At 43.7% G+C, this 18164-nt stretch overlaps 1 protein-coding gene across 1 annotated transcript; it reads left to right on the forward strand.

The window, feature by feature from the left end:
- Positions 1 to 1738: 1738 nt before the first annotated feature.
- Positions 1739 to 16224, forward strand: LRRC38 (leucine rich repeat containing 38). The gene is made up of 2 exons (XM_085079925.1): positions 1739 to 2531; positions 14346 to 16224. Exons 1-2 carry the CDS (start codon positions 1904 to 1906, stop codon positions 14597 to 14599), a joined length of 882 nt encoding a protein of 293 aa, XP_084936051.1. The 5' UTR covers positions 1739 to 1903; the 3' UTR covers positions 14600 to 16224.
- The last annotated feature ends 1940 nt before the right edge of the window (positions 16225 to 18164 follow it).

The raw sequence follows: 18164 nt of genomic DNA on the forward strand, positions 1-18164 counted from the left end.
TAAATAATCACCTCAGGAATTTTTGGGGGCTTTGCCTGGTGATTTATAGAGGTAGCTATGCCCATTTCTTTCTGGGTGGTGTTTTCAATGTAATTTGAGACATGATAGATACCTGGAGCAGGATGTGTCTTTATGGGAGGGATTTGGATGTTGTCTCAAGGTGGTTTATCTAAAAGACCTCTTAATTAGAAACAAAGGGTATTGCAAAATGTGAGAGAGGTGCTCAAAGGTATAAACCTTTCCCAAGAGCAGCACAGAGAAATGCTGAGGTTGGAAGGAACTCTGGAAATCAGCTTGTCCAGCCCCCTGCTCAAGCAGTCAGAGCAAGTTTGCCCAGCGCTGTCCCCAGTGGGGTTTTGTGGTGATATTCCACCTTTCTGGGAAGCCTGGCCACCCTCACAGCAAGAGAAGTGTTTCCTTGTGTTCAGCTGGTTTTCAGTCTGCCCATCTCATCTTTTTCTGTCAGTGGTGCTTTTGAGAGCAGTGTGGCTCCCTCTTTGTTCCCTCCCAGCAGCTCAGTGTTTCTAGGTACACACTGAGGGAGAGGTGAGGGATGCTGCTTTCATTGTTTGAGTTCAGGCACAGCTATCTTGGAAGAAACGCTGTCTTAGAAGGAAATATTTGTCCCCTGTCTTGAGTGAAAGATACTCTGAATTTAGTTATGAAATATGACCTTAAATCAAGATTTCTGGCCTTTCTCAGACCTAAGATTGAGCTTGCCAAAGGTGTTTGACTTTGTTCTCTTCTCCAGGATCATGCACCCAAATACCATCTGCCTCTAGAAAAACCTTCCACCACAGCACCCAAATACCATCTGTCCCTAGCAAAACCTTCCATCACAGCACATAGGTGATACCCCAGCTCTCCAGTCCCATTGTCTGCTTACACACCCTGCATCATGAGGGAGGGATAGAGTTAAAAGTGTGTAGCTGGCTGAGGGTGGGCTGTTTGTGGGTGTGGGTTTGGGGATGTCAGGAAAACACAGATGCCTTGTTGCCAGATCATCTCTGCTGTCCCACAGGAGACAGGCAGATTGACTGTCAAATATTTCAACCCCCTGAAAAAGAAGAAAAACCAATCCAGTTTTAACAAGCTAAAGATTTGATCCACATTTTGCACTTTTATGTGGTCCAACAGACATTATTGGTGCTATAATACAAAGTAGCTTCCTGGGTCATTAAAACAGGAAGGAAAAGCCCCTCACTTTGCACCCCACACTCCTTGTTGCTGCTGTAGGTTATTCTTCTTGGTGAAAAGATACTGAGTCATATTGAGATAATGTGAACAGCCTTGCTCTAACAGCTGAGGGATCCAGAAACAGCACAAAGCAGTGCTCTTTGTCTTTGGGCTCCCTGCTTCTGCTCCCTGTTTTACAAATAAAAGGGAAAACTGTCCTTAGCAGGCATCCAGGACACTGCCTGACCCTCACTGGATTTCTGCAGGTTTTGGTCACCTTGTTGAGGCTCCTGCTAAGGAACACAGTAAGTGATCTCATGAGGGATTTTTACCTGAAGGGCTTTTTAAGCAGAAGCTGTTGCTGTCAGAGTCACAGGATCAGGTGTGATTTCCCCTTTGCTGGAATATACAGCAAATATTCAAACAGGCTCTGGGCTTTTTTTAGCTCACAAAAGCAAGGGAGTCCTTTGAAAGATCCTCCGTGTACCCAATCATCGCTTTCCTCACCCTGTGCAGCATCATAATATTCTGACAGTGTAAATCCTCACATTTGCCTCCCTCCCTCTCTCCTCCCTCCCCCTCCAGCCTGCTGCTATCGGATCTGTGATGATATGTGATCTCCTGGATACAATCACACACACACACAAGTACCAGGCACTCCTGCTCAGCCCAGCAAAATGTCTTTCTCCTAGAAGTGGTGCTCATCACAGCCTTCCGATCCTTGACGATGTTGCCATGCTTTCCTTCCTGCCTCCTGCCTTTTGCTGGCTTTGCCTGCCTGCTTTTCCTGCCCGGGGGTCATCTCTGCCCTGCTGTCTGTAGCTGTATGGACTACCACACCATAGACTGCCGGGATCAAGGACTCCCAAGTGTTCCTAATCCCTTTCCGTTGGATGTACGGAAACTTCTTATAGCTGATAACAACATTCAGGCGATACCAGCTGACTTCTTTATATTTTATGGAGACCTAGTCTATTTGGACTTCAGGAATAACTCCCTCACCTCTTTAGAAGAGGGCACTTTTAGCAGTTCTACCAAACTGGTGTATTTAGACTTAAGCTACAATAATTTAACACAGCTCGATGCTGGGATATTCAAATCAGCAGAGAAACTGATAAAACTGAGCCTTGGAAACAATAACCTGGTGGATGTGGACGAGGCTGCTTTTGAGAACCTGGACCAGCTCCAAGTGTTAGAATTGAATGACAATAACTTGCAGAGCCTAAACGTGGCAGCCCTGGAAGCTCTGCCCTCCCTGCGGACCATCCGCCTGGAGGGCAACCCTTGGGTGTGTGACTGTGACTTTGCCAATCTTTTCAGCTGGATACAGGACAATGCATCCAAGCTCCAGAAAGGTAAAGCTCTCAGCGCAGTCTGTGTCTGTGTGTGGCTGGGAGGGCAGGAGGCTTCCTGCTCCCATTGTCTGTGTGCTGCCTGCAGTTTGCTCAGGCTCTAATTGCATGCTTTCAGCAAATGAGCCCATTAAATTCGTGTTGGCTTCTCTTAGCAGCAGGTCCTCCTCCCAGTTAAGAAACAAAATTTAAAAATTAAGCCCTAATAATTTTGATTTATAGACTAAACTTACACAGGCAGTGAAAGAGCCTTTTCAAATTCATTCAGCCCAGTGCTGGTTTTCTTCCAGACTTAATTTTCTCTCTGGTAAATATATTTTCTACAATAAGCCCTTTGAGCAGCTAAATATTCTGTGCCAGCTCCTGAGGAGAACTGAGTTTGCTCTCATTTTACTCATCAGCTGTAAAGCTGCTACAAAAGAGTTAAATCCCCATTTTATGCAACTGTGATTGTCAGCCCTTTCCTGGAAGTATTTTGTTGTGATACTCTGTGTTTGAAACATTTCAGCATCTAGGGTTTGGCTCTTTTCATTAAAATAGCACTGCTTCCCATATGGGAAATAAATTGAAGTGGCTTTGGAAGCCCCCAAAATGCAGGATATACAATCCTGGTATTTGAGCCAGTGATTTTTAGAAAGCCATAGGGGGGGAAATAAAAGTGTTAAGACTGCCATGTCTAGGGAGTCCAGAGTCTTGCTCCACATGTCCCACCAGACCCCAAAGCCTCACTTAATCCAGCTTTAGCAGGAGATCATCCCACAGCTCATGTCTCCCGACAAGCACCAGGGCATAAACTGCTGCCATGAGGAGCACCAGCTGCTCCCAAAGACAGATTGCTGGGAGCAGGGAAGCTTTGGGAGAACCCCAGAGGGGACACTTTCCACCATCCCAGGCTGCTCCAAGCCCTGTCCAGCCTGGCCTGGAACACTTCCAGGGATGGAGCAGCCACAGCTTCTCTGGGCAACCTGTCCAGGGCCTCCCCACCCTCACAGGGAAGGATTTTTCCTCATATCCCATCTAAACCTACTCCCTGTCACTCCAGGCTCAGACTCTCTAGTCAGTTATTCAGGTTTTTCCCATGCTCGTGACCTTGGGTTGCATCTTTCTAATGCACTGATCTAGGTTGCCCTGAATATTCTGAGCTGTAGGGCAGCTGTTTTAAAGAAGAAGTCGTTTGAGGAAAAAGTATTGGGTTTTTTCCTCTCTGTCTCAGTGAAACGTTGATCTTGATTCTTTTTAAACCAAACCTGGGCCTATTTTCCCACTTTCCCTGATGCTTTAGCTGAAGACAGCTCAGTTTGAATCAAGTATTTGCCTGTCTCTAATGCTAAACATCAGTTCACACATCAGCTCACTTTCCCCAGGCTTTTACTGAACTTCCAGGTTGTTCCCCTTGATGCTGAGTAAGTCTGTGCAGTTGGAGTCTCTCCTACCTCTTTCTCTGCTGCCCCCTCAGTGTTTTAAAGTTTATCTGAACTTATGTCTGGAAATCTCAAACAACTGAACTTTCCCATAGCACTGACTGTGTTTCCCAGTGTCTTCCAAGCTCAGAGATATTTTCCCACAGCATTTTCTCTCATCCATGGTTGTGTTTTGGCCAAATAGCTGAAAAATTGCTAGCTTACCCAGATCTTCCAAACTTTAACTGAGACTTGATTTGGGAGGACAAAGAGGGAAGGAGCAGATATTGAAGGGGTTGGTTTGATCAGAGCTGTCCTGCAAGGATTTGGGTTTGTTCCCTGGAGTGAGTCTCCTGCTCTCTTTGCACCCAGCCATGGCAGTGAGAGATGTGCATGGATGCAGAAAATCATCAGGGCTTCTTGTGAGCTGCTGCCACAAAAACACTCACTGTCTCCTTTAGCAAAGCACCAAAACATTCTTCACAAAGGTGAGTGCAAAACTAACCCCAAAAAAGAAAGACTTCCTTAATGACTTTTTGAAATTCATGGCCACAGTTGCGTGCCTTGCAAAACAACTTTTGGGAAGTCAGAGTTAAATTATAAGAATTATGATTTGATCATATTTTACACCCCGTTTCAAGTTTTTAATGATGTCACAACGTGACACCCATTAGGAACTGATTAAATTAGTGTTACTTGTCTGGTTATACTAATCCAAAGCCATGCTTGCCTAGCCTTTCCTGGGAGCAGTGGGAAGGACAACTCACTGAACACTGAGCATTCAGACTCCCTGTCTCCTTCTCGTAGTGCTGTCAGGCTGGAGATGAAGGATTCTTGCAGCAAACACACCAGGAGAAGTAGGACAGCAAGATTTCTCTCTGGAAATACAGGAGGAAAAGACAGGGATGCATTTCCAGGGCCCTGGAAAAGATCTTGGCTGCTTCTGCTTGGGAATTCTGCAGCAGCTCAAGGGTTTGCATTGCATGGCCTGCAGGCATGGCTGTGAGAAGGACATTTGCAGACAGATTTAGGGTCTGAGCATTCATTTGGGTTCCTCACTTTGAATGGCATTTGACCTTGTTTGCTAATGATAAATGCATTTTTAACCTTAATTTTAATTAAAGTAGTTGAAGGTGCCAGTCTGAGGGAAGTCCCTGAGTAACTGAAGTATTCACTAAGCCTCTCACTGCAGCACTGCAGGGAACTCATCTGCCCTTGGTTTCTGCAAAAGAAACACCAAGTTGATTTTAAAAGGGGAGTTTTGTCACTGTGAACTGAAATCTCGATAATTGATCCTGAAGCTCTGTCCCTCTGTAATTAAGGTCTCTGGAGGACTCAGTGATCTGAACAAAAGCTGTACTTCAACTCATTAGTTTTGCAGGAGCCAGGTCCATTTTCCTCTTGGCACAGCACCAGAAATAGCTTGTAAAGTTCTAACTCCTGCTGACCTGCCTGCCCAGCTGGCTGGAAAGGCTCTGCCCAGCTGAGCTGCCTCTGCTCATCCAACTTGTCGCTTCACACAAACAGGGATTGCAACCATTTTACAGATTTCAGCATTTATTCATCTAACCTAAATTTTAAATAAAAGCTTAATTGGTATTAGGTGAATACCTTCACCAGATGATACCCTCATGCTGGCAAATTTGCAGGCAGACTTATAAAAAGCTGCACTAAAAGTTTTATGATCAAACCAAGCACTTCAAACAGCAAACGTATTTTTTATTATAAAGAGATATTAAAACCAGCATTTCCATCAGACTGAAAAACAAATCTTCAGTTTCTCCCTCTGGTTTGGTTAGTAATAGATTAAAAACAAATTAGTGAGCATAGTGCAAAGTAGGCAAAGGAACTGTGAAGATCAGTGGGATGGTGATAAGTGGAGAATATAGGAGAGTTCTTTTTCCTGGAGAAGACAAAGTGTTTGCTGTGGGTCACAGTGGTTAAGTACAACACTTAAAAAGATTTTCTGTGGAAGGATGGTTCATCATGAAGGCATTTGTTACACCTGAATGGCACGTGGTGGCAAATGATACATATTAGAGCCTTCCCATCAGGGAGAGTGTGGATATTAAGAACATGGGATTGCTTTTTTGGAAATAGAAAAGTTGCTGTAAGATCTTTATCCCTCCAAAGACACTTCTGAAAACTTTCATGGAAGGTTTTACTCCCTGGGGCCATGAAAACTCACAGAACAAAAAATACCTTGAAAAAACCATTGCCTAAGTTGGTTTACAAAGTGCACTCAGTGATTTCTCCTATTTGACCAGGCTTTCTTCTGCTTTCAGAGCTTATTGTTCATCACATTTCTCTTGGCTAAAAATGAACTTTTTTTTGCCTCATCTCTTAACCTAATTCTTTTAGTAATACTGTTTGAAACTCAGAGATTGTCATTGGTGCAAATGACCTCCAGAGCTGAGGGTTATGAATCTTCCATTTCAGTGTTTAAACACAAAGGGCTTTGATGGAATAAATTTTTGCTCAAGTATCTTGTTTAAAATTAGTGCAAAAGGCATTTCTTGAACCTCTCTGAGATGAAGGGACTGGATTCAGATAAATGCCTGTAACAAAGCAATACAAGTAATCTGCAGTGGCCACATTGAGGGACTTTGTTGACATCCCTGTTGTTGATTTTTATTTTCTGTGAACATGCTTTGGGCAGCTGGGCCTGTGACCTTGTTTGCTAATGACTAATGCATTTTTAACATTACTTTTAATTAGAGCTTAAGTACTCCTTGGAGTGTGACTGTAGTGTCTCCTTTCTGTCATCTTGCCCTCATTTTGCTTTTTACTTCTTTTCTTCTTATTATCTTTGGGAAGTTGTATACAGTTTCTGGGATTATTTGAATTATTTATTTGGTTATTTAAGTTCCCCACTACCCATTGCAAGAATTAAAATTTTGCTGTCCTCAATAAAAACAGTATTAGAAAGACTTTTAGCAAAGGTTTAGACTGAGCATTTCTATGGGGAGCCTGTGTACACTTGTATTTCCAGGGAGATTTGAAAAACTCATTTAGAAGTGGCCAGAGACAGAATTCCAAATAGATCTGTGCTGTGATAAATAAAATAAATATTCTGAATGTCTGAAATTAAAGTAGCCAAAGCTGAGATGAGGATTTTGCTCAGGGCTCATTTGGTCAACTGTTGCTCCACTTTAGAAAATTGTGGGAAGTGGCAATACATTTTTAAGGCACTCCAAGAGGGTTTTAGTGTCAGTTCTGACACAGATGCTGTTTAGCCACTTGAAGGGCTTCTGTAGCTTTCCAGACCTCTTCAGTACGGCTGGACAGGTAAATTTGGGAAAGGTGGCATATTTGCAGGTAAGGGCAGTCTGTACAAAAGAACTGGGGAGAAGGATGGAGTGAGAGGAGGTAGGGAAAAACCAAGAGCAGGTGACAGGGAGGTTGTAAGCAGGAAACTCAGACTGAATTCAGTCTTAAAAAAGATTCAGAAGTGAATCAGTGTACTGAGAATCATAAAATATAATCCCAGAATCATTTAGGCTGGAAAAGCCCTCCAAGGCCATGGAGCCCAAGCTGTGCCCACTGCCCACCTTGTGCCCAGCCCAGAGCTCAGCCAGGAATTCCTTGGGCACCTGCAGGGATGGGGACTGCAAACCTCCCTGGGCAGCTCCTGCCAATGGCTGACCATCTTTTCCATGGAGAAATTCCTGCTGCTGGCCAAGCTGAGCCTCCCCTGCCCAGCCTGAGGCTGTTCCCTCTCCTCCTGTCCCTGTTCCCTGGAGCACAGCCTGACCCCCTGGCTGTCCCCTCCTGGCAGCAGCTGTGCAGAGCCACAAGGTCCCCCTGAGCCTCCTTTGCTCCAGGCTGAGCTCCCCAATTCCCTCAGCTGCTCCTCACAGCTACCCTCTAGACACTTCTAGACCCAGAAGAATGGAATGATTTTTCTAAGCCTGTTTAGGCATTCAACGACATGATGTGACCATTACTTGCTTCTTGGCCCTTTCTATTAATTCCATTTCAATCTAAGATCTATTGCTAAACTTATTCTATAATTAATCTCTCATTCCACTAGTCCAGGCCTTTCCTGGGTTTACAGAAAATATTAAATACTGTCTTCAAAACAAACATCATAATGACACCAGAGGATGGTTTTATTTAACATTTAAACTAGCAGCCAGCGAAGAAACTGAGCATTTCACAAGTCCTCTTGACTTATCAGTCTTTATTAGCACTTATTTGTTCATCTGCTATGGAGAGAAGGCTCCTTAACTCCATGTACCAATATAGAACCTGAGCAGACTCAGCTGGGAAGGACAGGCTGTTCTGTCCATTGCAGCCATCAGCTCTCCCCCAGTATCATGCATCCCACATCACCAGGACAGAACACAAGATCTGTGTTGCTGGAAAGGAATTCAAAGCCCTAAGACATTTCACACATTCAGCAGCTTTTATCCTGCTCAAGCAGAAACTCCTCACAGAAATTATATTCCTTAACAAGCGCATCAAATCTGTTTCTATATATATAGATATATAAATATATAATTTGATCTCCCAGACATTTTCAGTAAAATGATCTGACTGCCACTGGCTTTTCACTCTGTTTCTCCCATCCTAAGGTTCTTTGGAGTTCTTCTCTCTTTCACGGATTTGAAGAAGTGAGGACAGCATTTGCAGATGTGAACACCTGATGTTGAACTTTATATTTAGGCATTGAGACAAACTGCTAAGTATCCGCTGATGTTGTTCTGCGAATCTTTAGGGCACTTGGCCATGAAAGTTTTATTTAGGAACCTAAATCTAGGCTTCAAGTTTTTTCAGCCTTACTGTTCTGGTTGCTCCAGGCTATTTTCAATGAAATCTCATCTCACTTCAGAGGCAAAGCCTCTCTCACTGCTTATTAATACATGTAATACATTAGTGACAGTGCTTAAGGAGACTAAGGCAAACCATAGCTGGGAGCAAAATACCACACAAGAAACAACATGCCACATTTAAACATTTCAAATCTGTGTCAGCTACATTCAGCAACATGAGGGAGCAGCTAAATTCCACCCAAAAGGGCAAACACCAATTTTACTCTAAAAGGAAAAACCCTGTTGTAGTGCTCTCACATTTACTGTGTGCATAGCAGTGAACACATGTGGATGCAACTAATTTAAACATTTATGGTTTCAGATGTTTCTCTGGATTTATTTCCCATACATCCCAGTGTGCATTTGCATTATCTCATCCTGCTGCCCATTGCTGAATGGCAGAAAACTCTTTCTCCTGGTAACTGCTTTTTGTGAACTCCAAAAGAACCCCAACAGAATTGAGGCTTTTTTCCTTTCCCTTTTTTTTTTCAGCATCCAAAATTATAGCTGGGAAATCTCTGTCTGCTAACAGACAGACCATAACATTGAAGTGATAATGAATTCCAGAAGTTCTCCAATAAAAGATGTATTTAGCATAGCAATTAGAAATAAGCAGAGACACAAAACCACAATGAGTCCCTCAAAACAGAGGCAAGTGGACCTGGAGAAAGTGATACCACTTTAGCTGGAGGAATATCAACCAAAACTCACAGTGCAGCAGGGCACCAGTGAATTATCCAGGGAAAAGCCCTGGCACAGCCAGGAGCAGCAATGCCAGTCACAGGATGGTTTAAAAATTCCTGATCACACAGAACCTGTGAAGAACGTGGTTGGATTATGGCTACAAAGTCCCTGCAAGGTTCAGATGAAATGGGACCTTTGGGCTTCTGTGCAGTTTGTGAGATGGTGAGATCAGTCCAGTTATAACTTTGGGCCATTCCAGCATTGTTGGAATGTTTTCAGTAATTTACAAGGAAATTATTCATTATTTGCATCCAGGCTGGTTTTGGGCTGCCTCCATTTTCTAGGAGCTTCGGTTTTACAGGGAAGGATTTCACCCTGAGCATAGTCCTGTACAGAAACCAACTCAAAGTGGTTTTTAGGGTCTAGCAGCAGCCTAACTGCCTGTGGGTTATTAGCAGGACTATGCTGGACTTGGTGGAGTTACACTCCTCTAACTCAGAGTCATATAGTTCTGAAACCTATAAGAGAATTTTGTTGAAATAACTCCACCTGAAACCCTGCTGCAGGTTTGGTTTTTTTTTTTTTTTTCTTTTCAAAAACACACCTCTCAACATTGTGGTTCTGGAATTCCAGCATTTTCCCATGTTACAGCATTTTCCCATGTTATTTTCCCATGTTACTTGGACAATCTATTCCTTAGGGTACAGACCTGCATTTTCACCCTTATTTTTCCAGAGCTGAGACAAGCCTGTGTACAATCCAGCACCTGCCCTTTGCCTGGCACTTGAAAGCAATCAGTAGCAGTGCAATCCATCTGCTCCTTGAGATGACATAGCAGAAGGATACAGGGTATGTGACATTGTCCTTGGGACAGCTGGAGTCATTACAGATAATGGGATGGCCCTGACCAAAATAACCCAACTGGGTATTTATAGCACACCCACACTTGTTATTTCATTTACAGTTTTGTTTGGTATGAAGAAGCAACTCCTTGAATTTGTTGTGGGAGCAATGAGGTAGATAAATATAACTGTCATCAAAGACTCTCTTGCTGCAGCCAAACACCAAATACCAAAGTGCTTTGAGGTGCCCTTTACGAGAATCCTGGCTGGTCTTTTAAAAGAATAAATTCTACAGAATAAATAAATAACTAATACAGAAAAAAACCCCAAACAAACTATAAAAATTATTACCACTAATTTAAAGTGTGTGAAAGCAGAGCTCTGGGGTTGAATGGCATCTCCTGTCCTCCAGAGGTTGTATGTAAGGACAGGGATTTGATTGAGCCAGGAAAGGTGCAAGAGAATCACACAGGGGAAAAAACCTACACCCTCTAATTAATACAAATCACCTTCCAGGAGGCATTCTTTTGTTCATTGTTCGTATGATGTCCTGGAATTACCTCCTGCCCAAGGAAAGAGCAAAGCTGGATCTGTTGCTGGGCAGCAGTGCAACAGGACAGCTGGGGGACAGACCAGCAGCTCTCCGGTGCCCTAAGAACAACCTGCCTGCAAATAATGTAAAGCCAAGGCCTTGTTGCTGTGGAAGGAGGGGTTTGTCATCTTTAGCAGATGTGTGTGACCTGCAGGTGAGGATATTGAACAGCTGGAAGCTCTGGTGCAACAACCATCAGCTTTGGGAGAAGAAATCCCTTGTGCCACCAGAGATTGAGCTTTTTCCAAATGAACAGCCTGTTCCAAATTCCCTCTGGAGCCCAAAGCAAAGCTTCTGTTTAGCTGTGTTGGGTTTTCCAATAGTGTCACAACTCAACAAAGAGAAACACAGGACAGCCTGATCAATGCTCCCTTCTCCCAGTCACTGCCATGTGCTTCCACTGAGGCCTGCAGTCCTGCCAGGCTGCATCCAGCACAGCTTTAGGACTCTGCCTGGTGTGGATAGGAGAGCTCAGCTCATTCCTGTCCTTTGGAAAAGGTGGTGAATGCATACGGTGGTGAAACTGCAGCTGGGAGCAGCGAGGCTCCTGCACTGCCCCCGCTCTGTGCTGCTGTATTTCATCTACTGGCATCTGTTATTCCCACTGACTAACAATTCTCTAAAAACTTGAGGCCACACAAGCCTGCTGGGCTGTGACAGAATAAAGCAAGTAGCAAATTCCCATCTAACCTATTTGGTTTGAGAACATGACCTAGATTCCAGTACCCATGGCTACGTGGAGAGGAGCATCTTTATTTCTCCTTAGTGTATAATGAGTTTCAAAATCCTTACAGTACACTGCTTCTCATAACAAGAAATAGCCTCTAAGTGCCTTGGTATGTTGCAGATCCTTTTCTGTTTGCATTCTGAGTGTTGTGATGTAAAGTGAAAGCATCAGGGAAATGGGAACAGAGCTCTCAGTGCACAGGCTCAGCTTTGATCCATGGCAGAACTACTCTTGGGAATGAAGGAGGGAGATCCTTTCCATGTCTGGGATGCTGGGAAAACACTGCATGGTAACTTAGCTCTAAAGGGCTGCAGTAGGCAGAACTGCTCAGGATGAGAAAGGGTTTTTTGAGTCTTCTTCCCTCTCTTTCTTTTCAATATATTCTTTTTCTGCTTCCTTCCCTGTGGATCTGATATTCCATCCCATCACTCCATCACAGAGGTGTTTTAAATGCTGGCAGTTGAAAATTTCTTTTGCAGTTGGACAGAAATTTTAAACAGTAGAGTTGCTTATGGTCAACCTATGTCATTGCTATGGTCATTACGGTCACCTATGCTCTCATTCTTTTGAGGAGCTTGGCTCAGCTGCTCTGAAAACAGCAGTTCTCAACCTCTGTTAGAAAGGTTTCTTTTACAGAAACACAGTTGTACAGAAACTTGGTGTGTTTCTTGTGCTTGCTACCAGAGAAATGGAATTTGTGTAGGTGCCATGTTCACTTGGTGCAGGTTTTCCTGCCAAAATGCTGCAGTGATCTTTCCCTATTAGCAAGGAACTTCCTCTTCAAATTAATTTGCAATATGTTACACTCATGCAACTGCTTTGATTACTGTCAGGATTACTTTTGTTAACTGAAAAAATGTTTGCTCTTAAAATTCTGATTAGGAAGACATGGGGCTTGAAGTTCCAGCCTGTGGCCTTTCACTCCCCCCTCATTTCTCATGGTTTCAAATAGGGAAGGATTTCCATTTGTCCCCCAGTTTGCTTACTGTGGTTAACCCCTAGACAGCTACTTGCAAGTCTAACTGAAAGGAAAACATGATTTGGTGGCAGGTCTCAGTTCTTCCAGCAGCAGCTCAGCCAGAGGCTGGAGAGGGCAGGTTTGTATCTCCTCAGGCTCTGTGTGCTCAGGTGCTCCAGGGCATCAATTGTGCACAAGACATGATAGGAACATTGCAGGTTCACATTTCCCCAAATCTCAGAGGATGTTTAAAACCGTGTAGCTGCTTTCCCTCCCAGGTCAGTTCTGACAACAGGAGGTTTCACAGCTCTCCAGAGCAAGTTGTGCTTGTTCACCATCTGCTGTGCTCGGCCAGTGCACTCTGGGCTTGGGAAAAGCAGAGTGGATTTGGGCAGCAGGAACCACAGAGCCTTGGGCAGGCTGAGCTCTGACACTGCTGTGGTAACTCTCAGGATGTTCTCAGGCAGAGGAGAATGAAAAAAGAGGGAAAGCAACAGAACTTTGGGCAAATACGAGAGATACAGGATGGCTTTTAGGGATGAAAATTTAATACAATCGTCATTACAAGGTCAAGTAGGTCAGGGTGACAATTGGTTCCACTGTGGAATTAACTAAACTCCTTCTCAAATCAACACAACAGCTGGGCTGGGCTGGATCCAGAGAATCAGACACAGCAGCACCATTAACCCCAGGAGCCTGGGTTTAACAGTTCCACATCACATGCCACAGCTATCCAGCCACAGGGAAAACGGGATTCACAAATGCAGAGGGAATCTTATTGTCACCATTCCTTGTTTAAAGTGACACCGTGGTTCTGTGGCAGAGCTGTGGGATGGAAATGCCATGTACTCTGTGAGCACACAGCAAGGCAGAGCCTAAACCAGGGAGAACATCCTGGGATCATCAATAGAGAGGATAGAGTTATTCAGCAGCAGTTCTCGTGTCATTGCCACACAATTCTTACATTTCCCCTTTACTTTCATGTCCTAATGGTGAGACAAAAGCTGCCTTGCCAGCAGCTCTACAGACTTAATTCACTTCAGTATTTGTTCCATTCTGGCCCTGGTAAAAAGCTCTCCTGGTGTTTCCCCGTGGAGAATGAAGAGGGAGCTGGGGATGTGCAGTGAGCTGTGTGCTTTTACTGCCCAGCATCCAACTGTATTCTCACCAGTTCTTACATCTGGGGCTTTTTGCTTTCCCTACAAAGAACCCAGCTCTAGGCATTCTCTAGTAATGCAGGGAGGAACAATATCTTCCACTCTGCATGGCCTCAGGACAGCCAGAGAGAAAAGGTGGAAGCAACTCACAGGCAAACAAGCATCCATTAAACCCAAACTGTTGTTTGACCAGAAAAAATAAACAACTGTAGTTTTGGAACAACATGGTAAAAAGTAATGCAGAAGGGTGTGGAAGGAACTTCAGTGTCCCTGTTACCCTGTTTTGGAGCAGAGTTTGTTCTCAGAGGGAGGGAGCAGCTGGGAATTGCTTTCAGGTCTGCAGCTTTAGATGCATCCAGGGTTCAACATTCACTCCTTTAAATCTTCCAAGTCATGAGCCTAGATCACACCTGATCACCGGAAGGCTGAAGGTGAAATAACTTAATTTCCAGGAGGTGCTCAAAGGCATTATGTAATGGCTTTTGGATAGAGACAGATTTTGTTCCATTTTCCCCTCAATATTGTACAATTTTTTAAACCTGGAATTAACCCTAAAACTTTTCTTCTGCCATTCAATCTCTCACAACAACAGAAGGATTCACCAATATTCTGCTGATTTATTTCCCTTTCCTCTTCCTTGCAGGTCTCCATGAAATCCAGTGCTCCCTGCCTGTGGAGAACAGAAGGATCTTTCTCAATGAGCTGTCTGAGGTCAGCTTTAGTGAGTGCAAATTCAGCTTGTCACTGACAGACCTTTTCATCATCATCTTCTCCGGAGTCGCTGTGTCCATCGCTGCAATTCTCTCCAGCTTCTTCCTGGCCACCCTGGTGCACTGCTTCCAAAGGTGTGCTCCCAGCAAGGATGATGATGATGATGAAGATGACAGTGAGGACTGAAATCTGTCGATATCCTTAAGTTTCCTTGGTTTGTCAGCTTACCAGATCATCAGCCAAAGTCTATGAGGAAAGCAAGTAGAGGAAAAGCTTTAAATATGACTTAACTCAGAGTGTGTAAGGATCCCTTCTAGCCACTGATGGTCACAGGCAGGACAGTGAGTGACAGAGGGACAATGTCACCTCTGCTTGCACACCTACCCTGGTGCAACCAGAGCGGGTTGATTTCCATGGTCCTTAATCAAACACTGCATTTAAACTTGAAGATTGAAGGAAAAAGGGGGGAAAAGCCAAAAAAAGAAAGTTCCAGTGTTTTTAAAATATGAGTTCCAGATTGTCTTGATGAGACCCAGATTGTTCTTGAAGTTTGTTCTAAATACATTTTGAAAAGGATTGGATGAGTGGAGATGTTTCAGCTGGAAAATACAGAAGCAATTTTAAATAGTGTCCTTCCAAGATCTAAGCACTGGGAGATTCTATTAAAACTCACACAACTTTGTAAGTAGCAAAATGCAATTACAATGATTCCTAGAATTGTAGAAAGCATTGTAGAGAGGAAGGTTGGCATTTTCTCCCTACAAAAGTTCTCCAGAGACATTCATCCTCCATTTAATGACAGCAATTGCAGGCACCATTCAGCAAAAAGAAAAAATTTCTGTAAGTGAATATGATTCTGAGTCTGAGTCATCCACTGCAGATGCCTGGCACTTCTTTGGTCATGGCACAAATACTAAATATAACATCCTTTTGCATTTTTAGATGCAGTGAAGTGAAGGATTTCCCTCCCTGTAATGCTCAGCACCAGTAACTGTTGCAGTATCCAGTCCATTTAGCTATTTTAAAGCACTAAGGGCTATATTCTGCTCCTGGTTATACTGGAAAAACCCAGCTGAGATGAACACCACAATCCAAATTGGCAACTGTATAAACAAGAGTGAAATCTGGCCCAACATATTTCTGACTGTATTATAGATTTGTCAAAACTTGAGCTCTTCTATATGATGGTAGATATTTTTGTTAAAATTTAAAAAAAGACATTTATTACAAGAGATTTTTGGAATAGTGCTGGACAGCTTTTTAGGATAAGTATATTTTTAAAATATTTGTAATGGAAATATTTTTTTAAAGCTCTATGTATTTAAATTATTCTCTAGAGTAGCTGTGAGGGCTTAAAGTAATGAACAACATAGTAACAAGCAAGCTAAGGACTGTATGCTATTATAAAGTAATTAGAGCTGATAAAAAGTAGCATTTGTTTAACTACTGTAAATGCTATTATTTCTTTAAAAAAGCACTCTTTGGTTCAAACACTGCCTTGCTCAGTAGGAGGAATCCCCCTGTGTGGTCAGAGGAGGACAGAGTCCAGCAGCTCCTTCCATCAGCACTGCTGGTGATTCCCACCCAGCAGGGATCACTGGAGACCTTCAGCAAAGCTCTGTGTGCCTCAATTCCAACACTGAGTGACCACAGCACAGCTGTTCAACCCTTTCAAGTGCTCTGAGGCCACAGGGGGACCCTGGGAGTGTCCCTGGGGTCAGCCCTGCCTGGTCAGGGGGGCTGCACCAGCAGCTCTGGGGTTACTGCCTGGCTGGCAGGGCTGGCACTGGGTTGGCACCACGCTGAGGTCACAGCCAGGAGAAGAGTGTTTATTTCTGTTTGCTCGACAGCTTATTCAATGCACTTACTGCTTCCATTGTTAGGATTATTACTTCTGAAAACACAGAGGCAGAATTAAGTAGGACAGTGAGAGGCTCTTCTGTATCAATACTGTCTTATTCTATTCTGATCCCTTCAAGAAAAATGACATGATTTTCACTGTGTAGTGCCATGATTATAAACAACACAAATATATTTATAATTTCAACCTGGGCTTTGATGTTTATTTGTATGAAACCTGTGCCTGATTCACCTTTTCTAAAAGAGGTTTCCTGGGGTGGCTGGAAGCACAATGTGCTGCCCAGTGCAGTTCCTGCAGCACCTCCCTTCCCCACAAATCCGGATCTGTTATCAACAGTTTTATATTTAGAGCTGTGCAAATTGTTCAGTCTTGGAATAGGAAACTGGGTCACACTTATTATGGACTCAAAACTTGCAACCCCTTAGCAAAACGATTTGTCCTACCAGACTTCCCAGGGAGTCACCAGTGGATGTTTCAGAAAACATCTGCCTTGTCCTTGGTGATGAATTCTTGGCTTTGTCTCATTATCCTGGGAGTCTCAGTAACTCTGCAGAGGTCACCTATCCAACTCAACTCTTTTGACTGAGCTCTGCCCTCACTTGCAGCTTCACCTCGCTCAGAAGGAAGATGTGGATTTGTTTAGTTTGTGGCTTTTTGTTCAGCCCAACACAAAGCCCTGCAGGCTGGGGTTTTATTTGGAGCGTAGCACCCTCAGAGCAGCGAGGAGCACACCGAGCTGACACCCACACAGCACTGCACAAGGCTTGGGAAAGCTTTTTTTGGGAAGCTGCTATTCTGGATACTCCATCACACCAAAGGGATTTTGCAGTGTAGGGCTTTTTCTGGATCAGAAACTTCAACGATATTTTTAAATTCTATTTTTCCCTACAAGTAATGTAAATTTCAGAACTATTGAACTCCTCCAGTTAGTAATATCGATTCCTTGTAAGCACCAGCAGTTGCCAAATATTAATATTGATTTTGCATAATTCTAATTGCTAGTAAGTGAGACAGAACTTGGGTTTAGTTCTGACTTGGATATTTCCAATTTTATGGAATCTTGAGAGCAAAACACTCTCCAGTTGAAACATTGCCAGAACTAGTGATCACCATAATGATCCCCTGAAAACTTTGAAAACCAATTTCACCACGAATAGAGAGTGGTCTGAGAGCTGCAACACTACTGCAGTTTTACCTCCACAGAACACAGAGCTAATCCCCTCCAAGTCCCAGGATTTTGGACATGGGAATGTTCCTGTGCCAGGATGTTCCCATGGTGTGATGCTGTGAGCCTCCACTCCCTGCTCAGGCTGCAGTGACCCACATTGGGATCACAGGAGTTACAGTGGTGCCAAGTGAGAGCTGAATTTAGCTTCCCTCCTCTCCAGCAGCACTGCCTGTAGGTGATTAGAAATGTTCTGTGCAAAGTTCTTCATTTACAACTTCCCTGCTAAAATAGCTGCACTTTTATGGTGCTCTGCCTCACTGTCAGAATGGAGCAGACATTTTACCTGCTTCAAGGGGAAGGAAAGATGCTCTGTGTGACCCAAATAAAGCATTGCAGGCTCCAGGAGCCAGGCAGCAGCTGCCACATTGCCTGCAGATATGTCTCCTTGATGAAATGCTGGAGCCTGCTATGTGTGAGGATCCAAAAACTGTGCAGAAAAGCAGATCTGCATGATGTCATTGAGACTGTCTGACTTTTAGAAGTGTGTGCACTTAAAAAAAAAACCCTAATCCACAAAATATTGAAACAAAGATCACCTGAAGCAACTGTCCAAAGCCAGCATTTCATCCCCAGTGAGCCACCATGGTTCTGAGGCAGCTCCAGCCCTGCTGTGGCTCCTGCTCAGACATGAACATTAATGGCTCAGGTTTTGCAGCAGCACA

This window comes from Lichenostomus cassidix, chromosome 21, assembly GCF_008360975.1.
Source record: "Lichenostomus cassidix isolate B80296 chromosome 21, HeHo_3.0, whole genome shotgun sequence".
Taxonomy (NCBI): Eukaryota; Metazoa; Chordata; class Aves; order Passeriformes; family Meliphagidae; genus Lichenostomus; species Lichenostomus cassidix.